Raw genomic sequence first — 25,699 nt, 5'->3', positions numbered from 1 at the left:
TTTTCATACCTTCTTGTTTTCCTTCATGTGTTATTACAAGGGGCTTGGTGAAGGTTTTCTTGTTGTGCATCATGGCCAAGATCATATCCACATTGAGAGAGGTGCAAGCTTCATCAGGAGGAATGCACTGCAAGTGGAAAGAACAGTGTGTGAGGTTCTGTTTGCCAAGAACCTCCAAACAACTCCCATGTAATGTACTAGCAAAGGTAATGAGTTGTATTTCAGGATGCAACCTCTGCCTTCATTAAAGATTCTCTAACCTTTATGAGACTGTTACTATTAAACTTAAATGGCAGTAATTATTTCAGGATAATTTTTTTTTCTAAAAATCTGGTAGTCAAAACTGTCGCCACCAACATGTGTTAATGAACAATGACAAATCATTTTTAAAAAACACATTTTAAGTGAAATGTGTATAAACCCCAAATTAAAAATAAATTCTGAACTCTTAGAATACATTCTTTAACAACTAATTTATATACATTTCCATTAGTTATAAAGCAAAATTTGGCAATTCTCTTTTGTAGCAATCAGATTACAATATTAACCTATATGATGCACGGCTTTGGAAATTGAAGCTAACATTGTTTGTGCTTTGGATATGGATATGATATGGAGGGCAAAGATCAACCTGAACCACTTGTGTAATAAAAAGCAATTTCTATTCGTAACCATCCAATGAAATTTAAACAGGAACTGTAAATCATGTAGTCAAAATGCATAGTATACTAACTCTTCTCTATTAAAATCCTGAGCCTAGAGATACCATGTTTATTACATCAATTCCACAGAAAACCATTTATTCACTTCAGAGGTCAGATGAGAAAAATACCTGATTTTCATCTAAATCATAAGATTTAACTTTATAAATTACTGACCTTTGGCAGTCCTTGAGCATCTTTGTCTTTATTTGTACACAAAGTCAACTCGCAGTGAAGAAAGAGCAGTGAGATGTTGAACATTGGTTTAAACACAAAGCTAAATCTTTTTTTGTCCCTTTGTGCATGTGGTATTGGAAAGTTCACCTTCTCAGTACTGTAGAATTTAACAGATTCATCTTTAGGACAAATGTTTTCTATAATGGTATAGTCAGACATTCTATCTGGATTTGAAAATGGGGAAACAAAGCATGTTTGAATGGCAAAGCCCAAGGATCTGTCAGCTTTAGTCAGAGACACCTGCATTAAAAAGAAAGAGACGGTAAGATCTCAGAAATGACATTTTTAGTTCACATTTCATTAATATTTTCAACAATTTTTAAAGCAGTTTTCCAATGCCATTTCCAACCTGAACTATTTTGAAGGCTAAATGTTAAGAGTAGACTGTCAAACTGAGAGACAGAAAATCTGTGGTTTCAAAATCAGCAGCTGTTTAATAGCATAACCGTGCATAAATACAGCAATCTCTTATCTTCCTGAAGGCAGATGAAAAACCCAGCCCAGACGAGACACACAGTTAATGACTGCGACTGCCACCTGAAATGGCACTGCTTCCCTTAGACACACACGCTGTGACAGAGCTGGATGGAAGTCAATCACTAATTCCATATCTTTGTATCTGCTTGAAACTATAATGAAAAAGGAAAAATACAACAGCAACAGACACAGAGAACCCACCCCAGCCACGACAGGAATGCAAAGGCAGAGAAGAGGTCATGGTCTGACGTGTGGGTGGCATTCCTGGACTGGGGGGTTGAGGGAGCCTCCTAAAAAGCCATAATTTCTTGTGAAAGGATCCTTTTAGTTTACTGTAAGTTTGAAATTCATATTCTTTTATGAAAAATAATTAAGACTGCAAACTTCCGAGGCCCTGATGTTGCTCAGCTGGACTGGAATGCAGACAACAAATGCTACAGAATAATTAGAGGAAAAAAAAAAAATGGAATTTGTAACAAATGAGCCGTGTTGCTCTTAGTAAACAACAGAAGCATTGTTTCTAACCATTAACACTGCCCAATGAAACAGTTCCACAAGAAATAATTTGCTTCTTAGAAGAAATGTGCCTTATCTGTGTACTTAATCCATATGTGCCTCATGTATCTTTAAGGAAGAGCCTGCCAAACTCTGTGGTTTGTGCAGTAATTTTTGAATGCTATGAGTTTTGCTGTGAATAAAGGCATTTCTCATTTTTTCTCTCCTTTGTGTGAGCAGCAATCAAACTGGAGATGAAGGGATGTGCAAGGGATTTTCTAAGCAAGAAAGACCATCTTCCAAAAAGAACGGAAATAAAGATGGATAAATGAAAGTCAGCCATAAGTACCGACAGGAAACAAGCTGCTGGTGTAAATTAGTTAAAAAAGAGATTATGGAAAGGGGGACAGGCATACTACAGTTCATTAAATAAAACGATGAATAATATCTCAAGGAAAGAAAAGAACTACAGGAGGAAGGTGAGAAAATAACAGCAGAGAAGAAAAAAAACCCCCAAAATATTCAAAAACCAAAAAAAATCTTTAGCAGACAAGGAAAAGGGAGATAGAGTTCTTACTGATTATGATCAATTTATCAACCCCCCCAAATATATTTGTTAATAAAAAATGCAAAATAGAAACAAAAAAGCAAAAAAAAATTATCTGAGTCCGTTAAAAAAATGGAGTCAGAGAAGTTCAAAACTGATACATTTTTCAACATACAAGAAGGAAAAACAGGAAAAAAAGGCTTCTGCCAGGACAGGTGATGAAGAAATCAGAACATCTGTCTGAATAAACAGCTACAGAACCAGACAAATCCAGAGGGCTTGGAGCCAGGGGGATTCATCTCAGATCACTGAAGGAAGCAGACGGTTTTATCCAAATGAAAAAAAGAGAAGTGTCTTTTATAAACATATTCTTAATAGAGTGTGACATACTTTCTTTTTGCTTCAACTATCTTAAACTCTTTTCACTGGGTAGAGAACAAAGAAGAGACACAACACACCGATATGAAGAAAACTGCACCAATGTCAGACAGGTCATTGTGCTTATCATGTGCAACATGGACTCACAAAGAGGAACTACTTTGGGCAAGAGAAATATGGCACAGAACTAATTCAGTAAATATACTCTTGGTCTTATAAGCCCATAGTTCACACCTGGTAATTTACTCATCTATGAACTAGTGATACTTCTTCACTGCCAAAGTTGTATTTATTAATGCCTACCATTATTTGCAAAATCCAAAATTCTGTACACATGGTTATATTTAGAAATACTGACTGTATTAGTTTGAAATTCCCCAGATGAGGAACAACACATGGAAATATCATGTGCAAAACACACCTGAAGTCAAGGGCTGTTGATTTTGCTTTAGTCTTACTTATCTAAATCTGGTAGATCCTTGTGTGGCAGCATTCAAAAGGATTGTAACTGATGTTTTTAAGTGAACTGGAGAGAGCTCAGAACCTGTACTAACGGTGGAACCTGAGAACACTAGCATATGAAAGACACACACTTGTAATAATTTTTTGCACGTCTACATCTTTCAGATGAGGTTCAGATCTACTACCAAATATAATGAACCCGGAAGTCTTCATCTGGACATGCCCGTTCAGATCAAGAGCCCAGAGACACTTTTAAGTTCTGCACAGAAAAGCAGATTTGGTAAGAATCACCAATTTACCTTGTAAGAAAAATTCACCCATTTTGCAAGAATCCTTTGGTTTTTACCCAAAATATTGTCCTACTTCTTATCCCACAGTTTCCGTTCTCTCCAGCCACCACGGTAGCTACCTGCCTGCCTAAACCAACTGCCCCAAACCCTTCAACTGACAACAGATTTGGCTCAATTTCATAGCCTTGCAAAATGCTTCTGTTAGTTTGAAAGCCTTTTTCAACTTGTTACCTCTACATATATCGGCCCATTCTCAGCAACAGAGAAGAGTCCTTGGGAGGGAGCAAGGAACAAATCTGTTTTGTACAGCTCCATGTTGAAGGTAACATTGGTGATGTGTGGTTCAGGAGGCCAGAATATGCCTCTGTCATCCTCTGGTTGGTGCAGTGTGCAATTAAACTGAAATGAAAAAAAAAAAATACAATAACATCCTGAGTCAGGAGTGGTAGCTGGATAAGGGCAAATTTGGTGTGTGCAATACAGGTCCCCCCCTTCATGTTCCACCTACTTAGTGTAAATCCTCAACAGGGTCATAAGAAACAGTAGTGAGAAGAAATGTGTTAAAAGACAAATTAATTTCTATACAATTAATGTAATTTATGTGGAATGCCTATTACAATAGGTATTTCTTTATTGGCAGGTGCAAACTGAGAGTAACATACCGCTATTTCAGGCCAGTTTGAGAAAGAAACGTCTCCCTCATCAGCATCCCCTGGAAATCCATTATCACCTGATTCCATGTCATCATCATCAAAGCCGCTGCCTTCAGCTGGTGATGACAGCTGAATGACAATCTGCTCAAAAGATATTGCAAACAAATTAGATTAGATATAACTGAGCACTCTCATGGTTATTTTCTTCTCTCTTCAGAACAACACAAAGGCCAAAAGAAGAGCACCAGCTAAGCAGATAGTGAAAGCATGTCCTAAACAGCATTGTGCTGAGCATGTAGGACATGTAGCTTGCATTTCAAGAATGCTCCTTAGTTTTTTTCCAGAATTCAGAGCCAGCGATGACACCAATCTGGGTGTTGGTGTCTGAATGAGCAGCCTAGCATTTCTGTTCTATTTCTGGTATTTCTATAACCAACACTGAAAAAGGAGACGGCTTTCTAAAGCGATTTTTTGCAACTTACAGTTTTCCTTAAGGCACTCAGGAAAAATCACTAGAAGTGTTAGGGTTATTACAGGATTTTCTCCTCTGTCGCTTGCATTTTTATTTTCCAGAGACGTAAACCCAAAAACATTATGTCCCTTCTTCATTTTCCCCTTGTTTTCCACTGAATTTGTACTGAATTCCAAACTTTTTTTTCAATCCTTTGCACACTTATCCATTACTTCACCTACAAATTCCTGGTTTTGTTTTCCAATGTTCTGCACTCTGCTTCAGTATGCCTTGTGGGTCCTCAGCTAGTTTTCCCCCTTCCAGGACTTCAACTTTGTTTTCCTAGATGTAGTGCAACTGCTAAAAAGTGGCATATACACACCTTTTGACACTCCACTGCTGGGTGTTTATTTTTCAGGAGAAATGCTACCAAATTCTGAAAAATACCATATGGGTTTTGGAGTTCAAGTGTGTAGCCAAGACTACTAAAAGACGTGATAGAGAAAAGAGAAGAGGTAAATGACCGTTTTAGTTTGGGCCATAATAGAATACAGGGACAATGACAGTATTTAGCTCCAGACACACGCTGCTCTGTAGTCTGCCGATGATTCTATCCACAGTGCTGGTTTGGGACTGTTTCTAAAGTTAGGTGCTACCAACTCACCAGTATAGAACAGTTGTAACCAGGCAAGGTCAGATCAGATTGTCTTAGCTGTGTTTGGGTTGGACCACAGGCTTTCCATCATTTGCCAAGGTTATTCTATGTACTGGAAAGCTCAGTAAGAGAAATGTGTCACTACTTTCCAACCCAGATTAGCTGCACTGCACTCAGGCTCATAAGCTGAGCCAGTCTGGAAGCAGTCACTTACAACCTAACTGTGCTCCTTTGCATCACCACTTATATGCAAGTACCCAAGAGTCCCTTCATCATGTACATCAACAGACAGAAAATATGAATTCAAATTCTAAAGGAGAAGCGTGCACAATTAATGTATTTTCCTCATATTTTAAGAGCCTTTTTCACACACAATTTCAGAAGAAAAAATTTTCACGTAATTCAGCATACAAATTAATTGGTATTGCTTTGTAGAATCACAAAATTCCCATTCCTCCTTACAGAAAATAGTACTGCTTATGTATGAATGCATCAAAGCTGCACAGGGAAAGCTGGTGCAAATTCTCTGAGATTGGTACAGATAGTCCCCAAAGGGCAGCCATGCAGTTTTGTAAAAAGTATTTAACTCCAACTCCTCCTTTTTCCTTCGGGATACTATCTGACCACAGGAGCACCCTGAATATGAAGCCTTCATGCCTCCATGAATACAGGGACTGTGGCTGCAATGAGGTTTGAGTTAGACAGGAAAAGATCAGGATGCCTCCTTTTTGCTAAGATTAAAGCTAACTGCAACAGCTTCCTTGTACTACTATGATGTGCAGTGCAGAAGGTGGATCCTCTTTGTAAAATACTCACAGAGTTAAAATAAACAATCTTGTTCAAGATATATGCTGTCCGAGTCCCACATTTGTTCAGCGCAGACTCCAAAATGAAATGGGTGCCATTCATCCTGGCTTTGCAAGAGTGATCCAGCAGTGAGAGCTCTGTCCGGGTGTAGCCACTGGCCTGAAACAAAGATGCTTTGTAAGTGACTGAAACACAATTGTGTTCAGCTCTTGCTTAAAGTGCAGTTCAGAATACTGTTCATGATTGCTCATAGGAGGAAGTGAAGTTCATTGTACTGACATCTAGGGAAGGTCACTCTCAAAATGCTGTTACACATGACAGACAGGGAATAAATGTAACATGGAACAAAGAAAACAACAGGTTCATTATTAATCTTCTGATTAATAATGCTGACTCTGGTTTGGAATGAGCTAAAAATGCTGTCTGTATCAGGCTCTTTTCCACAATGCAAATGGACACAAGCAACCTGTCAGCTGGTAGATGGTACAGACAGATCTATTCAGGTTTCACATTGCTATCGAAAGCAGCTTCTTTGTACTTTGGAAATTAAAAACAGACTGATGGCTGAGCACACTAACTTTTTGACAGAGCCAACCCTGCAAAGTTTTAATAGGAAATCCCTCTAAAAACCATTGGGTTGTTGTGAAGAGGAAACACGATTCTGAATTATGGCAAAGAATATCTACAGTATAGTTTCCTCACCAAACTATTTTTTGGGGGGTTGGGTGGTGATGGCTGTAGATCTTAGAATGTTTATTTTTTCTATCAAAATGCAAATAAAATGGTCTGTCCAAAAAAAGCCTACCCAATTTTGAGAATGAGATAGCACACCAACCTGCAGAGCATCTTTTTCTACAGCTACTGTCATGGCTTTGTCATCACACTTTATCGACAGGGCCACATCAGCACTGCCCTGAACCTCTTCCGGTTCTTTATGTTTTGAGAGGGAATGTCCAAAGTCATGATTTATTAATGTATCTACTGAATGCCTGGATGGGAAGATTTCTTCTCCCACTGTATCATGCCTTCCTCTGTTAATGTGAAATGGAAAAGTCAGGCCATCACTTAACACGGGATTCTTTGGAGCAGGCAGTGGGTTAGCTCCCAGCAATTCTGTCAGCTCTGGAGGAAGGGAATGGTCTTCTTCATCATTCATCTCTTCTAAAAAAAAAAAAAAAGAACCAGACAATCCCCCCCATAAGTTTATTAGATATTTTTCCTGAAAAGTATCCAGAAATAATAATTTTCATACAAAAAAAAAAATACAGCAAGGAAGCTCCTGAAGGACATCCAAAGTAGCATCTTTGTACTTTTCAGATAACCAGCCACAACTCCTCCAACTAAAGGTTTAATTGTTCCTGAGGCATCTAATCTTGGTATATTTGGTCCCTGCTAAAAATCTCCATCACTAAGAGCTGAAATTAAACTTTGAGGAGTAGACCCATTATATGCAAAAGAACCACAGAGGTAAAAGAAACATCACATTCATAAATATACTATTTTAGTGCTACTGAAATAGTCTAAGCACAAATCATTGGGTTAAATTCTTCTATTACTCAACTCATCACAAATTCATTCACTCTACTGTTGTGAAACTACTTACATAACCAGAGTGAAGCTAAATGAGAGTTAACTTTACAGTGAGTAAATGAGAAAATTCTGGCTTATACACGTGACTGCTCAGGACAGGAATCTCAACATCTGCCGCAGGCAGATAATTATCTGCAACCCATCAGAGTGCAACTGATAAAATTATGTGAACATAAGGTTTATCAAAATGGTTAAAGTGGTTGAAACTCAGAACTAGTGAGGAAAAACAGATGCAACTCTGCTAGCTTCAATGGACCCAGATATCTTTACATCAGCAATGACTTTGGCCAAATAACTTTTTCTTTTTAATGGTTGTATTTATTATCATGTCTGTAAACAATTTAAATGTTTATTTAATTGTCTCAAGAAAACACTACGCTCATACTTTTGGGGAAAAAAACAACACTAAAAAAAAAATCAAAGCTGGACTTATAAACTAACAAGATATCTGGTTGCTCGAGTTCATTTCAGTGAACACTGAGCATGGTCATATATAAAGTCTTGTGTGTTGGATAAACTATAAACACCTAATTCCATCAACATTTCAGAAAATAAAACAACTTGCCTGGACTTTTCTAATCAAAAAACCATCATTCACAGATATTACTGGTATTCTTGATGATGAAAGTAAAAGTCATGCAATGCCCAGAACCAAAGCTTCAAAACTGAGAAAACATTTTTTAAGTCATTGCATTCCTGGAAATAGAAGATGTATTTTTTCTATATGCTAAAAGTCCATTTTTAAGCTTACCTGTATCTTCGAGTTGCAGATGAAATCTGTTAGCAACAGGGGCTTTTGTGTAGGAAGTAACTGGACTATAGTTATGCTCATAAGCCCACTTGATCAAACTCTCATGTGATGAGGGAATATCAGGTATTACTGATTTACTCATAGTCATGGATCGCTCTGTTTCCTTTCCAAACCCAATACTATTTGATGTCTGCAAATAAAGACAAACTTAGTTGGTGATTTATGAATACTTAAAATGGAGTAGTGATACTGATTGAACCTGGTTTTTTATTCTGTTTTACTCTATTAAATAACAACAAACTGAGGACACCTGGGAAATAAACCAAACCCTGCCACTGTAGGCACATAACTGTTGCATACACGGAAAAAAGCCTCCCCCTTCCTCCCAGCCTCTGGTTGGAGTACAATAAATCAAGGTAGTTAAAAACTGTTAATCCCAAAATGAGACAAAGACATATTTACAGTAACGTGTATAATGCAATACTTTCTTCAAAACTGAGTTGAAATTACTTCTGAGGTGAGGTAAAGTCAAGATGCCAACTGGTTTTTCAAATGTCCCCTTCATTTCTTTGATGAGAGCATTACTTCAGCTGCATAAGTGAAAACCTTTGTTCAAATGAGCATTACTGAAAAAGGCAAAACAGCATGCTCATGAAGCAGAGCTGATACCAGCTCATGCTTTAAAGTCAGCTGGCACCAAGGACAGGCTGTGTCTGAATGAGCAGCCTAGAAACGCTGCATGCCTCCTGTAAATTTTTGATTATGTTAAATAGGATTGAATTAAATGCTTAATAGAGCACTAAGTGAGAGCATGCATATTTATGCACGCCCAGACCACTCAAAAAACATATACTTTCTACATACGAAAAATTTTAAGATTTAATCAATAATACAAGTTTTACACAAATAAATCGATACAGCAAACTCATAAACGCACTTGCATGTTTCATTTTTTTAAATTATTAATAATTACAAATAATGCCTTAAAAAAGTTGGCACTGGAATACAGATGAGTCACACTGTCAGCTAGTTTCCATTTTCCGGTAAATGTTTTGCTAAGTTTCAAATTTTCTTGTCCAAATGGGTAAGTCAATGGAATAGAACAGTTAGAAAATATTAACTGGTATTACACTTAAACTTGCATTTAAGTACTTGGCATCTTTAATATGTATTCACACAAAGCTAAATACATATATATTTATTTTTACACTCACAACACTACTATTATCACTATAACAATCACATCAATGGCTACAGAACAAGTTGAACATAGATGTTGCAGGAAAGGCATTGATGACCCACTTTTCAATGATTTTTGCAATGGGATTGAATTGCACTTTCTGATGCAGCTGATACCATGGAATGTTCCATAAATACTTTAATTTCCATGCTCAATTATCTTCTCCATCATATAGGCTGCATTTTTTTTCATCCCCATTGGTTTTCCTCAAATCTTAAATCTCTTTCACTCTAGAACATCAAATGATTGACTGTTGAGATCTCTTTTAGATAGTGGTTGTATGGACATGCTACACAGGTCACAGAGTCTGGCTGCACTTCACCTGACATCAGAAATGACTTTAGAACAAAGGAGTGAATAAAGCATGTAGAGAATCCTGATGGTATGGTAGAATATACTTTCAGCTCCCTCCCTCATTTCTTCCTACAGACCCAGTTCTGCAGCTTTTAAACATTTGCAGCTTCACAATAAAAATAATTTTAGGTACAGAGTGTGTGGTCTGAGGATACTGTTACTAGTACAGTTATCAATGACCAACAAAGGCCACTGAAGGTAAGAAACAAAAATGGAGCAATAGGTATCCTAATTTTAGTGCCTTAAACTGTTTTGGATCAACTGATCTTTGATCTTCAACAGATGCAAATCCAGACACGACTGATCACACAATGTCATATTACCACAGCTTTGACTGGTTGGAATTATTATGCTACCCCAACTTTGCTGCATCTGCCTCTCAGCTTTCCTTTACTTTTTTGTCAGAAGGAGACAGCTGAAAAAATATTATCCCAGAAGTTTACTGTCCTAGCTGGCACTCAAGCACTTCCAGGGCTTGTTTATACCACTCCACTCCACACTGAGCCTTTAAATGTTCAATCCTGCATCACCTTAGTGAAACAAAACCTGAGAACAAGGGTTTGCAGGAACAGACCTTCACTTGCCTGCCCTGCCAATACCTTCACACACAGTGTTTGAAACCAGGCAAACAGAGCCCCCACTAACCTACTCAGAAGAGAGAGACCATTTCTGAAAGTGGTGGGCAGTTGCTCTCACGTAAAGAACAGTCCCTCCAAGCTTTTGAAATCCTCACAGGGTTCTGTGCATTTCACTTCTCTCACTCTTTGCCCCTCCACACACTTACATTCTTTCTGCAACTTCACTGTGCAATTCCCAGCTTTGCAAAAGGACACCAAAGGGAGCAGTGTGAACAGCAGCCTACAGGTACATAACCAGACAAGCACTGCAGAGGGGTTGCTGTAAGGACAGACTGCACGCTGGAGTTAAACACAGCCTGGGATGAAAGCACTGCACATACATGATGTGCAGTATCATTTACCTAAACGATTCGCATTTTACTGGTGTTTGTATACACCCTCTTCCAGAGTTTCAAGAAACACAGCAATCTGGGAGATGAGCTACATGAGCTACAATGTCTTTTTCATTTTTTGTCTGTGAACTTAGACCTCAATAACTCACAGTCCTGGGTTTGAGGCAGCTTAGCACTAACCTTTCCCTCTCAGTCTGCCAATCCCCTCAAGACAATTCTGATTCGTACTGACGGCAAGAAGTTAGGAAAACTGAAGTGCATGGAACTGCTTCAACTAATAAAAAGAACATTGTGAAACATTACCTAATTGCTTAGTAATGTTTTTATGCATTGTCTAAATTTGGGCTTGGAAAGGTCTTCAGCTTAATAGAGATATGAAGAGATCCTAAATGCTGGATATGCAGACTTTTTAATGACATGGGGGAGTTTGGTCCCCTCCCACACCCTCTCTAAATAAAGGAGAACAAACACATATTCAGAAAATGAAACATCTATATACATAAAGCAGTAAAGCAAACAGTTACTCACAAATCCCAACATAAATACGGTCTTTTATATACTGACTTTTCCATATATATATTTTATGTATTACTTTTTCTTTTTGTTAATCTAAATAAAGTGTTACCTTCCGCCACTCATTACAGAAGGAATTTTTAATTACACTTTTATAATTATATTATTTATAATTTTATATATATACTTTTACAATTAATAATAATCAATAAAGAAGAAATTTAAAAATAATAGCAGCTTTCCTTTTCTATATTCAAGTACAGTATTTTACATAAAACAGAATTTTAAAATTCTGTAGAAATCCTCTCCATGAAAATTGATCATCCATAAAGTGATAGCCTCATGGAGGTGAAATATGGTACTTGAGCTATCTCCAAGCAGAGAGGGAACTAAAGCACAGTTCTCTATCCTGTGAAAGTAGACCCACATGGGCCCAAATATACAGTGATGAATTTTACATAAGAACCTAGAATGAAACTTTAAAGTCAAGCATTGTTTTTTTGCCCTTCTGCTTACAAGAGTGGTAATCCTCAGCACCTAACATTTACCTTTCTCTTTAAAGACTGATTATTTAGGACCTACAGAATGACCAGAACACCCTTTCCTGTCTGTAAGACAAATATGTGTTAGGGATGAAGAGGGAATTTCATCATCCACCCTAGATAATTTTTCCATTCAATTTTCTGAGCAACACCAAAATTTGTTTTCTTTTATTTCTTTCACTCTCAAAATATAGCATGAAATCCTGTCTACCAATCTGTCCTCTTGGGAGATTTAGATCAATCAGCCTTTGCATCCTGTCAAAACGACCCTTACACACATCAAAAGCAGAATGCTACTCAGCAAAGTAAAACTCCCATAAATAGAGAGCTGAAGTTTGAAACGTAACTGAATTACTGCAAAACTGCTAATCAGGAGGCCACTAGGTGGTCCTGAGTAAACATTCAGCTCAACTGTACAATGTGCTCTTAACTGATCACTTAAGACAGAAATAGGCCACACATTTATTGGCTGCATGATCAGTCCAACTATGTTTATTTATTTCAGACCAAGGGAAAACACATTTTCTTAGTAGAAATGGTGCTAAGCTACAAAGCCTGTACCACAAATCAATGTTAACCAGCATCCCCAGTAATTTTAGAAGTTTAGCTTTAGAGATCCTGGTTTTAACTTTTAAAAAACTTATTATTTGCAGTTTGAGAAGAGGTCAATTTGACCAAACATTTACTGGGGACAGAAGTACTGGCAGGGAAGAGGGATAGACACAACTACAACCACAAGCAGGAGAAGTAAAACTGTTTCCACTTCTAAGGGTTGTGGGTGTGTGCCACATATTGAGTATTATCCATTCTGCACTCAGAGGCATTGTTCCAACTTCTGAGATGAACCTGTAGATGCACTCACTAAAGTAACAGTAAAAAGGGAGATGAAGATCCAACTTTGTGTTTAGGGTACTTCAACAGAAGTTGAAAAGACATAGACCCTAAATCCTTGCACTAACCACCTGGTTTCTGCGATGTGTTGGTCTAATAGCCCACATATTAAAAACTAATGAGACAAAAAAGTTTCTGCATTTACTCCCTGACATGCATTAATAATTAAAAAAAAAGGCAATTACGAGAAAACATTCAGAAATCAATACAATCTAGCACTATATCACATTTAAATGGATTCTATATTGTTGCAGTATTATATATCTCAAAAAATAAAGGTGCCTTAACTTACAATCACTTCCAGCTTTCCCTGGACATCATGGGACTTGATAACCCAGTTGACAGATTTTCTACACTTGAGGATAAGTACGACATCTCTGACAAGTCTGGCGCCTGGTTGAGATGGTTTAATGTCAACGATTATATCCACCTGGAGAGCACTGGATGTGGAAAATAGAAAGTTAGAACAGAATGCCAGAAATTTTCAGCTATCAACCTTCTTCCAATCCATCATGTTTCCACTGTCTGGCCAGCTGATTAAAATGCTGGATATTATCCCAGGCAACACAACATGTGCAAAACAGATTGTTATTCCATATACGCTTAAGTGATTTTGCATAACAATAGAAACAAGTACTTTTTAGACAAATAATATTATTGTCTCTTATTTACAAAGTGTGCGCTATTAATATCAGCTATTATTTAGAGCAGGTAAGTCATATGACTAGTAGGTTTCTTTATAAAATAAACATTGTTTTCTTATTTTCCTCTGACAGCGTGTAAATATAGCTGTTTCAGTTTCCTCTGGCTACAACTGTATTAAAACTCAAAATAATACCTTAAAAAAGGCAAAAAGATAAATTAAGCAGCTTAACGCAAACACACACACAAAAAATCCAAACCCAAACCAAACCACAAATACTGTATTGGAGGATGTCTCTGCTTAGGCAGTTAAACTGTGGAAATTACTTTGCTTAGGATCTTGCATGTGTTGAGGAATTAAGCAGTGTATTCAGTTTCCTATCCTTCTGGATATATACTTACTCGAAACAGAAAAAAATCCAGATGTCCAGCCCACTGCTTGCTGGAAAACAGATGAACACTATACAGATTTTCAAGATCTCAGTAAAATAAGCAAATGGGCAGAGCAAATGGGTTTGTACCCATCAATAACACTTTCTCATGCAAAATATCAATTCAACAGAAAAACATATACTTCTAGACCATCTTATGGGGCCACACATCACAAGAACATGCTCATCCCCAAGTAACAGGTTTCGACTAATATTCTGCACTGAGACTTAGTTGTATTTTGGGACCTTTGTTTCACCTCCTGGAGTTTTACACACGCTCAGACTGGCTTCTGTATGTTTCTTTGAGGATTTAAACTTTGATAAAGATAGCTATGGATAACACAAAAAACTAAGAACAAAGTAACTTATAATTTCTTTTATTTTGAATAACAAAATACTAAAACATTTTCACTGTTATCTGAAAACCAAACTCCTATTGTTCTATCAGCCAAAGCCAAAAGCCCAGTGGGCTTGGAATCCAGGCTGTCATTGCATAACACTACACGGGATGTAGAATGATGGGTGATGCTAAAGATCAGCTCTGTTCAGGATGGGCCTGCAACTCACACCACACAGAAGCAAATCATTTGGGGTTATCTACTCTCCTTCCACTACATCTCAGCACTTTTTTATTCTCCCCAGGTTGCTAGGCAAGAATATTGTCAGGCTCTGGATTCAACATCTTGTAATGAGATAATTATCCTTTTTTACAAAGACCCCTTCTCCCATCCCATCTGCCTGTGTGATTTTCTCATTAAGGACAGGTCATGCTCATGACTGCATGAGGAGCATGACTGGACAGTGCTGGATATCCAGTGTTGGCAGTAAGGAGACAGGATTTTAATGCTATCTTATCTCTGATGAAACTGTAACCATCTACGTTTCAGAGCAGTTTCTGTTCTAGTAACCATACTCAGCACTTAGGACAAGCTTTTTCAAGTAGAACTATCTGAAGCAAACCCCATTAATGTTCTCCCACTGAGATCTAGGAAAGACGAGCAAAAGATGAATGTTTTAAACATCCTACCTCCCAAAGGTACCTTTGACAATTCAGATAATCCTCATAATGTGTACAGAGAGTTATTTTCCCTAACCACTAGTTATAAACTTTTTTGGTCAGTGGATCACTGTCAACCCCTTAACACTTTTTGTAATTATCAAACTATCCCTTAAACTCAACTGGAAACTTGACAGAAAATACTGTCAAGGATCTTCAGACCAACTGTGGAACAATTACCGTAGACCACAGGTCATTTGCAACCTCTGGACCACTGTTTGGAAGCCACTGTCCTAGGCTTTCTTGCCAGTCATTCCAGGTCAAGACTACTTTCAACCTCTCACCTCCTCGTACAGTAGTCTAACCTTAAACCCTATCTGTCAGAATTGGAAAAATTTGATTGATTGAGCAAGAAGGGGGGGCAGGATATAGTCCATAAAAACTGTGCTTTGCAGTCTTGTCCAGAAAGATCCTGTGATTATGAAGCAGAATCCAAAATCTTTACATACTGAAGAACTAATTTCTATTTAAGGCAAAGTACTAAAGTCCAAGCTTTTCTTGTAAGTATAAAATGGCTACTTTCAGCTGATTTTTAAATAGACAGGTGAAACCTTTAGTTATGATTACAAACATTTTTAGTTTATTTAGATGATATTTTACCTGTTAGGATTGGAATTTGGAGTGCTTAGTTCAATGATATGAACTTCTCTTTCTTGGACTAAGTTAGACATAAGGCACCCCTCTGCTGGCTTCGGTTGTAGGTATCCCGCAAGGTAATTTAAAGAGAGAAAATTCTTTTTAATGTTGCACGAGGGAGGAAAAACTTGATCTGGAGAGAGAAAAAAAAAAAGGCAGGTGTACCTTTAAACATAGCTATCAGCTTAGATATATATATATACACTGCATCTACTTCAGTGTGGCACTATATTGCTGAAAGGTATATCTATTATCTACTGTAAGCACAACAAATCAACATCATATTGAAAGAGAGATCACTGTTGCAGTAACATCACATTTCTGACATAAAATATATACTTCTAAACTGAACGGCTTCTATTTATGGATTCAAACATTTAATGAAAGAAAATTCCTACAAAGAGAAATTTGAAAACAATATTGAAGGAAAATATGTGAGCATTTTTCAAAATGAATAAAATACATTTAATTTGTTCCTTGTGTCTTTAAAAAATATTTCTTTCTTTTGCAATTTACTCAGAAACCTTTTGTGATCAATTCCTTCTCCCTCTGGAAAATGTTTTATTCTTGTTATTATAAACTTACCATATTTAAAATACCACAGAAAGTACTTTCCATTTCCTTACTCAATCTATTTCCCTATACATTGTGTAGTCAGAGTCAGTGCTTTCTAGAAATACTGCAGTTCTCTTGTGTGTGGAAAACTGAATACAGCAAGAAAAGGATGAAACCAGTTGTCGATATTAAGGAGGTCCGATCATAATATCCGTAACTGAAATGATGAAATTCTAGCATAGATATTCACTCCCTTTTGGTTTTAACTGCCTAACTGATCAGGAGCATTAACTAGTGCAAAATGCAAACTATAAAAAATAGTCACTTGGTATGAAGTTCTCATGCACAGCTTATGTTGCTGTACCATAAGAAACAGTATTTCCATTGAAAACCAGGAATACTTTGCATTTCTGAGATAGCTTCACATATGAATTTTTATAATACACAGAAGGACTAAGTATCATGTTCAAAGGCACAAGGTTCTGTAAGAATATAATTCCAAATGGCTGGCTTTTGGACCATTGCTTTATAAGAAAGACTTTTCCTATTAAGGTCAGTAGCAAGATTAAAAAAAAGAAATAAATCAAAAGCATGCACTGTGCACACAAAACTGTGGACAAACTCTTAACAACTTAGCTAAGGCCATGTGCTCCCTAACTGACCACTGAAATGTCACTTCTGAAGCGCATTTGTTTGTGTTGCACAACTTTGCAGAGAGACCAGAGACTCCTATGGCCCTGGCCTCTGCAGAAAAAATTAGGGGAGTTTCTTCTCCTGATCTTACACAAAGTTGCCTTTGAAATTAACCGTGCTGTCTTCCCTACAGAATCTAGGAAAGCTGTATAAGGCTGTAACTATTCATACTGCCCAAGCAAAGCACTCCTCTAACATCTGGTATGTGCCCTGCCAGATTAGCCTTGAACGCAGCTGCAGTTCTGCCAGCTCCTCCCACAACAGCACAGAATGGAAAATGATCCCAAATGGCTTATGCTGAGCTTGAATTTATATATATATATTCACATACACACACAGACATGGAGATACTAGCTATTTGCTTCTTAGCTGCTGTGCCACACAATTCAGGCCATAAAATAACAGCCTCTGAGCATTTTGTGGATAGTTACCACACGTGCTATCATTTGCCATTGCAAAGAAATCAGTTCTTGCTCCTGGCACTTCCATTAAGTGTCTCTGGAGCTCTCCAGAACTGCTACTCTTGCCGCCAGAAGCACAGAGGCTTCCCAGCCTGGGCCTCCACTCGACAGCACGCTTTTCCTCTGCAGCAAATTTTAACTCTATCAATGGCTACTTGACACACACACCAAAATGTATTCACTCTCATCCATACCAGTTACCAAAATCTGGGCTGGAACCGAAGAGAAAAGAGGATCCATTTCATCTTTCTTTGCTCACTACCCTTCTTTTCTTTGTTAGTTTCAGGGCTGTCCACTTACTTTGGAAAGGGACTGCAGGTGTCTGCTATCAATTAAAAACATTACCAAACCAGTCAACAAACAGTCAATTTACAGACTCTGTGCCTCTCTAATCTCCACAGACTCCCAGTATGGAATCAGACATGAGTTTTGGCGGCGACACCCTCAGCAGAGGGTCTTCAGCCAGCAGGCCCAGGTGCCGAGGGGCCCCTCTGGGCAGAAGGCACGTGGTGGAGCTGTGTGCACAAGTGTCCAGCAGCCACCTTCTCCTTCGGCGCGTGCCAGACTGCCTGGATGGAGACAGAGGACTGCACACTGGGATCTGTAGTTTCTGTGGGCAGCACCTCCATTTGACAGATGAGGACAGACCGCCTGCTCTATTCTGCACGAATTAGGTGTCATCCACAGGTTCTTGGCTAAAAGTTTAATATCCAAGCTTAACATCATGAGGAGGTCAAGTGTCACTCTCCAAGACAAGCACACTGGGCAGCAGCAGTTGTATTCAGCAATAAAAATCCCATCCAAGCAGAGCTTGCCTTTCAAAGCCTGAGCAGGGGATAAGCAAGGCATTTGCAATTATCCTTGGCCTCTCTGATGGTGGGGCTTTATCATGTGCATTTTGCAGTTTGCCAGCCCTTAGTCAAGGTTTTGATTGACATTTAATGGCAGGGGAGACACAAGATCAGGGAAGGGACTACAGAGGTCTCTGTAGGGAGTATGGAAACTCTCGTCAGTACTCATCCCACAGCAGGACATACAGCTAAAGCCAGGCACAATGCAATCACCTACAAGCATTAAACCACGCAAGCATGGCATGCAGGATATGTGCACTGGTGTGTACAGGCTATAAATTCAGATTCATGACTGAAGCTTCATCTTCTGCCAGGACAGAAGCACAGTGTTACCATCTGTAAATGGACTGTACATTTTCCAGTTTAGTTATTCTTATGGCTAACATTTTTTCTTATTAGCTAAGAAATGTGATGATATTAGCCTCCCTCCAGGCTAGCACTTGCCTTGGATTTACACCAGTAATGCTGTGTGAGTTAGGTAACATTTAGCTAACTGATAAGCCTTCCTGACTTATTCAATTGTATCTTACTGAGGCATGAGGATTTAAACTGCCTTCTGCTGAAAAACACGTACTAAGACCACTTTCATCATGAACAGTCCTCCTTTCTAGAATCTGACAGTGATTACCATGGCAGTCACTTTGTCATCTCCTTCACTACACAAATCAAGGCAACAACAAAAACCTCACTTCTTGTGCCCCCTTCCTCTACACTCCCATTCTGGTCCCTCAAAGTTCTTGCTGTGGTCACCATCCCCGCAGTATTTATCGACCACTCTTTAGAATCAACAGGATTCAGATGCACTTGGCCCTGAACCAGTTTGCTAGTGCTCTCAGCTGCCTTTCATTTGCAGCTTCAAAAGTGACTTCAGAGACCCATGGCATCAGAAGCAGCTTTATTCTATGAAAAAATCATCCTTCTTCAGATCTTTTAGTCCTCTGGTTCATTTTCTGTTCACTGTATTCAGCTACAGCCTCCACTTCTAAAATGTTACATCTTCCAGTTTCAGATTTGTCTACCTTGAGTGAATCTGAAACGTAGACAATTATATGAAATACTGCAATTAAATTCTGTATCAGTCACATAGCAAGGAACTACTTCATAAGACCACCTATATATTATGAGTAATACTAGCAGTGATGCACAGACTGGCAGCTAAAGATACCTTACTAAAATTGCTTGAGGAGTATAAATTTTACAAGAAAAGCCCAAAATGTACATCACTGTATGCTGTGGTTTGTGAAATCCAGTGATTCTATTGTTCAGCCTGCAGAGAAGCAGAGCAGGACCATGTCCCACGTGGTTTCCTTAGAACTCCTTGCATGACTGCTGCAGTTCAAGAACCGACCCTCTCCCCACCCCTGAACACATGCATAACCCCCCACACATACATGCACTTCATTCTTCTGCCAAGAATTTAAATCAAAAGCCAATACGGTTACAGCTGAGCTAGTTTGTAGGAGCCTTCACAGAAACTGTCTATTTTGGTTGCCTGCCAAGTTCCATTTTGTGTACTTACTCCTAATTAAATTGTGTTTTAACACATTCTAAAGATGATACAAAACTCTCCTCTTTAGCTGTCTGGTTTGACTGGATGCAAAATCAACAAACAAAATTTTATCTGTTTTTTTTGACGTATCTAATTCAATATTCATCTCTGCAACGCAGAGACCACCACTCCCATGTATACGCTCCAAGAGCACTTTAATAAGCTAATAAATATATTTCTGAATGATTTTCTGGCATTAAAATCCAAGACTGGTGCCAAGTAGAACAAAAAAAAAAAAAAATCACACAGAGGAATCCTCTACAAATTTGGCAGGATTTGGAAAAAACCAACACAGGCATGTTCTGATTTGGGGGGCAAGCCTCATATGTCAGGAAATCAAATGATCAGATACAGGTTCTTAGGAAAGAATGTTTTCTCCACAGAGAGTTTTTAGCTGGTTTGTTTTTGGTTTTTTTCTTAGCCAGCTAGTTCAGCTACACAGGACTTCCTATAGAAATATTGCTGCAGAGGCTCATATTGTTATATTTTCCAATACTGCTCACCTGCAGAGCTACAGCCCGAACCCTACCCTAATATGGGCCTGTACTGTCCCTGAGGAGCTGGAGTCCTCTCCCACCTGCATTAGGCCACCTGACAAATCTGGCATGTGGCTCACAGGGACAGGAAATCTTTCTCCTTGGGATGAAAACACACAAGGATAGACTGAGGCAACTTATTTTGGTGAGGAAAGCAGTAATTCTTTGCCCAAAGTAGCCTGGATCCTTATACAAGCAAATATTGAAAAAAAATATCACTCAGGTATTTTTGGAAATTACCCCCTACGTCAAGGTCTCAGTTCTTCAGATGAATGCACCCAATCACTGTGAGTAGCTGATTCCATTTAAAAGGCAAAGTTTTGACTCTTTTAAGATTCTGAGCAATTGCATCCACATTTATGAGCATAAAATTATGGCATCAGAATCCACTACAAGTTGCCTAAATCCAAGGTCTTGTTTTTAGACTTGTTCTTATCTCTCTGCCTTCCCCTTTCTTATCACATCTCTTGGAAAATGAGAGGTATGTTTAATGATTAATATACAAAAAAACGTGAAATAATACTACAGCAACACAATATCCAGAAGTATCTATCAATTTTGTTGGGTTTGTTTTGGTTTACCTTCTCCCACTTTAATATAGATGTTTCTTGATATTTTAAGTTCAGTGAAAGATGTTACTGCTCCATATTCCTTCTGGGCCCACTGTAGCAGATGTTCATTCTTCTCAGGAAAAAACTTTTCTTCTGTTTCTGCTGACAAGGAGAAATTTCCCTTCTCAAACTGAACAACGGAACCTAAAGACACCTGATGGGAATAAAAACATATTTTTAATGGAGTACATTTAACCACCCAGACAAGTACCAAGTTTAAGGAATGTAATCTGTCACACTCAAACTGGAGGGTGATTATGGCTTATTGCCTAAATGTCACACGTTTTAACATCTGCATAATGATTCCTTTTTCTGAGCTGTTCTTGCAAAATGAAGTGCCCGTGAGCCTGGGTAGGGTGTACATGGCTGACTAACAGAGGGCTCTGAGCCACTCTCTGAAATCATCCTGCTGCAGAAGTGGAACCACAGTGCTGCAAGGGGATATAAACTGGGGGGGGCGCAAAGAGAGGGGTGGAAGACAATAGGAAAACTAAGCAGGAGAGAATAAGATGATGATCTGAGGAAATGAAGGCAGATAAGAATACAAAGCTCAATAAAACTGGGAGCTACTAAAGTAACTCCCAAATCAGACAGAACATGAGTCCAAGATCAGTGACACATAAAGACCAGCCCATAAACACAGGGTAAGGAAAGAGAAAGGCTAAAAGAAAGGGAAAATATTTACTTCCTGTAAACTTTATTTACAGGAAGTAAGGAAATATTTTAGTCTAATACATAATGCAGATGAGTCATACATCTTCAGAAAAATTCTTAAAAATAGGTTACATTAACTGAGATCTTGATTAAATGTCATTTAAAGCTAAAATGTCATTTAAAACAGTCAAAATGGAAAAACAGTAAGTAGAAGTGTAACAGGTTCTACAGGAAAGCCTAAGATTTTCAAATACAACTTCACTGAAGTGGCAATAGCATCATTCAAGAACAGAAGGCGGCAGAGGGTCAGACTCTCTTTCAGACTGGGACCTGCTTCAACTTGTGATGGTCTTGAGAGATAAACAAGTCATTCCAGATTTACTACAATGCAACATCATCCCAACAGCAACCTTTTGACTCGCCTGTCTCAACAATTCCAAGACATTTGTCAGCTCTCAAGAGGTCCCTACAGCAAATACTGAAACAGCAGCATTCCTTCATCTGCCCAACCTCAGGAGCCATCACCCATCCATATACTTTACTGTCTCTTCCTTCAAGGTGCTGACAGACTGGGGCCTACATGCCCTATCCAGACTGGCCCTTCAATGAACACTTTCACTAAGATCTAAAACCATCAAGCCAAGAATAATACGTACTTGAGTGAAAGCACAGCAAGATGAATAAGCTTTCAGGTGTGAAAGCATCAGTGAAGATCGCTTTGGATGTATGCCCTGTAGCTTGTTCAGATATAACACACAGCCCCTACTTCCAGACCACTGTAGTAGACAAGGTTTTATGAAAGAAGTACCATTATATTCTTCTGTTGTCCTCAGAGCACCTCAGGAAGGAGTCAAAGTCACTCTGTTGTTCTCCTCCCCATTCACTTTTCCCATCTTTCTATTAACTCAGATTTCTTTGGTGGAACAAAAGTGTATTTTTTTTAATCCAACTGAAAATCCTAAACTACTGATGACTGGAAGAGGGAAAAATACACCATAACAATTTCTGCCCAGAGTACTATTTACACATTACAACAGGTAATGGTCATAAGTATCTCTTAAGTCTTTTATAAAACTAATTATTTTACAGAAATTATCTGAAGTCAGGTTCCAATTACAGAAATTACCCAACGGCAACCAACTATTACCTCCCCTGGAGCTATTGTTCCCAGCACTATTTCAGGGTGATACATACCAATTTGTTTAGCACCTACAAAAATATTTGTCAAAGTAGACACATAAATTACATCTTTTGGCATATGGAAAGAATTTCCAAGTTCTTCCCCGTGCTTCCAGCTAGTATTTATTATGCAAATATCACATATTCTCCTCTAAGAGAAAGCCCAGGTAATTCAGAGTTCAATTTGACCACACCTGTCACAAAAAACAACTTAGGAAACCTTTTGCCACAATAATTTTCAAAGTTTAAACTAAAATCTGTTTTGATTCTGAATAATCTTCCTTATTTCTTGTTTTTCATATGACTACCATAAAACACTTCCTTCAAATGAAAAAGAAGTCTTTACTCAGTGTAACACAGGCTACACCACATTCTCTCAATACTCTCATACTTCTCATATAAGACAGCAAATTCTACTACTAGAGTACATCCACTGCCCCCAAAACTACAATACTAGCATTCACTGTACTTTCACCACTTAGAAGCTGCGGGATTGATTTTATGGGACATCTCTACAGTGCTCCTAACACATTGAATTCTGCATAAATTAAAAGCACACAGTCTCAGAGGATGACACTGACACAGCATAAGCCAGGTCATGCCAAATAGCATACAGAGCACCTCTTAGCAATGCTGCCTTTTATATCAGAGACATGTGGGATATTTTTGTAGAGCTTTAGCCTAACTAGAAAAATCTCCCATGCATGAAAATTGCAGGATTTAAGGACTTAACTGGTGATTATTTGGAGGAATATTGAATAGATGTTGGCATTCCGCCCGCAGAAACAAGCCTCCTTAACTACCTCAAAAATACTACAGTTTATCCAATATAGTATAGTAGTTAGTTTTCATTTACACAATGTTTCTGGTATTTTTTATGGTCAGCATAAGAGTAAAGCAGCATCAGGGTATCTTTTAAGACATTTGAGGACAGCATAAGAGAAAATATTATTCCTTCTAAATAATGACCAAAGAAATTCATTACCTTGCAATAATGCATTTTCACTGTATTTTTCATTTGAGATAGTTAAATGTTTGCTAACAAAACAGCTTTCCTCCTCAGAAAACACCTGGGTTTGCATTTATTACTAATTAAAACTTGAAAACCTTTTTCATCATCCTGCAGCATGACAAATGTCTTCCTGAGGGACAGATCCTACCAAAGTTACCAAGTCCTGTGAGGGAGGAACTGACAGACAGAAAGCAGAGCAACTAAGAAGTCTGGTATAAGCATCCTCACTAAGTGATCACATAGTAAACACCTTTAAATAAACATGAAGCTTATAATAATTTATTTTTTTAATCACATACTAAAGTCTGTGAAATTTGAAATGCTGGTTCCGCTAACCAGGTTTTAGAAAGGACTGCAGCGTTCTGCTATGCCTGCCAATGTTGGGATTTTTACTACACAGACCTAAGGCAAGGTTAAGTGAGCCAAACACGTTATTTTTTTTGGAAAGAATTCAACGGACCCTTCCAAAAAAGGCAAGCATCACTGTTTCAACACCTGCCTTGAACATTAACTACTTACTCTTCAGAACAAATTAAAAGCAACTTGAACATGCTTAGCATAACCCAGAGCATTAAAACCAAATAATGCTTTAAATATTTGGGAATATATTAATTTTTATCTGAGTACTAATTATACAGTTTGACTTGGTGATTAAGAAACTGCTGCCACAGACACTTTTATCTCCTCCCTTCATCTCCTGCAGCGGTTACTTTCTGAGGGTGCTGAGTGGAAAAAATGCCCCAGCTCTATTTCTTCCAGTTGTGAGGACATGAAAAGTGACTGCACCAGAAACATCTTCTGCTGCTGAGTTCACCATACGCCCTGTGACATTTCTGAGGCTAAATGAGTAAACTTCCAAACTGGACATGGAAAATCCGTTTGCAAGACCAAAAGATACTGGCCACAGCCATTAACCACAGCAAGGACCATGGTTCAAAGGGATCTTCTGCAGTCAGAGGGAATGAGGAGCAAGTACAGTATTTTGAAAACTTGCTACCCAAACCTGAGTATTCCATCAAAGAACAAAACGTATTTAGGAACACATTTGGTTACATACACTACTGCCCTGCTGACGACTGGGGAAAATAAGAAGTGAAATTTTCTTTGCACCGTACCAAGGCAAGGAAACACATACCCCTCATGCTGAAGGAGGTGGGGGGGAAATAAAACCTTTATATGTCCCCTAAGAAAACTTTCCAGTTACAATCCATCAGAGGGAACAGCACTTAGAACCAAACCTGAGCCATCTCAACTATGTACACTGGTGAGTGTGAATATTGCACTCATAAAAATAGCATATTCTGTTTCTTATTTTACCTATTTCCTTCTTTCCTTTTAAATGTTTATTGCCTTTTTTTATTTGAATCTGATCCAGGCGGGATATTTACTTTGTTTGTTTTATGACATTTTAAGTATTTAACATAGTTATAATCCAGAACTCCCAAGTAGGAAGCAAGTCCATAATTTAAGCCTTGAGAGAGAGAGGGAGGCAGCTCTGGGAGAAGACCCAGAACACAAAGTTAAGTGTCCACAGCCACACAGCATGAACCAATCCCTCCCCTCACAGCAACAGCTACACCACTACTCACCGAGGGTCCTCCAGCACAACTAAGCAACTAATCCACCCCTAAAGCCAAGATATAGGCAAATATAGTAGCAGAAAAAAGCAGTATCCTTCATATTTTTATCTGAGCTATACAATATGAGACCTGCGGTGGAACACATAGGAGAGGAGTAAATTGGCTCAGAATAAAATTAAAAAACTTGAACCAACTTTCAGAGAAGCCCACATGGGGATCAGACTCAGCCGGTGTTTTTTGATACTGTA

General features: G+C 38.3%; 1 protein-coding gene across 5 annotated transcripts in view; it reads right to left on the bottom strand.

The window, feature by feature from the left end:
- Positions 1-25,699, bottom strand: part of TGFBR3 (transforming growth factor beta receptor 3) — a 140,043-nt gene that overhangs the window by 15,826 nt on the left and 98,518 nt on the right. For 4 of the 5 annotated variants that reach the window (XM_027651849.1, XM_027651851.1, XM_027651848.1 and 1 more), the window contains 10 exons: positions 20,997-21,180; positions 15,735-15,903; positions 13,297-13,444; positions 8,495-8,684; positions 6,989-7,314; positions 6,163-6,312; positions 4,250-4,381; positions 3,819-3,986; positions 879-1,178; positions 10-127 (listed from right to left, as the gene is read on the bottom strand). In XM_027651849.1, coding sequence (XP_027507650.1) covers positions 10-127; positions 879-1,178; positions 3,819-3,986; positions 4,250-4,381; positions 6,163-6,312; positions 6,989-7,314; positions 8,495-8,684; positions 13,297-13,444; positions 15,735-15,903; positions 20,997-21,180 — 1,885 coding nt within the window. The remainder of the gene's footprint in view (positions 1-9; positions 128-878; positions 1,179-3,818; positions 3,987-4,249; positions 4,382-6,162; positions 6,313-6,988; positions 7,315-8,494; positions 8,685-13,296; positions 13,445-15,734; positions 15,904-20,996; positions 21,181-25,699) is intronic. The other variant, XM_027651852.1, reaches the window with a different exon arrangement.

Source organism: Corapipo altera, unplaced genomic scaffold, assembly GCF_003945725.1.
Source record: "Corapipo altera isolate COAL_440 unplaced genomic scaffold, ASM394572v1 57, whole genome shotgun sequence".
Lineage (NCBI taxonomy): Eukaryota > Metazoa > Chordata > Aves > Passeriformes > Pipridae > Corapipo > Corapipo altera.
The sequence above is the reverse complement of the archived record's forward strand: the minus strand, read 5'-3'. Positions and strand labels throughout refer to the sequence as shown.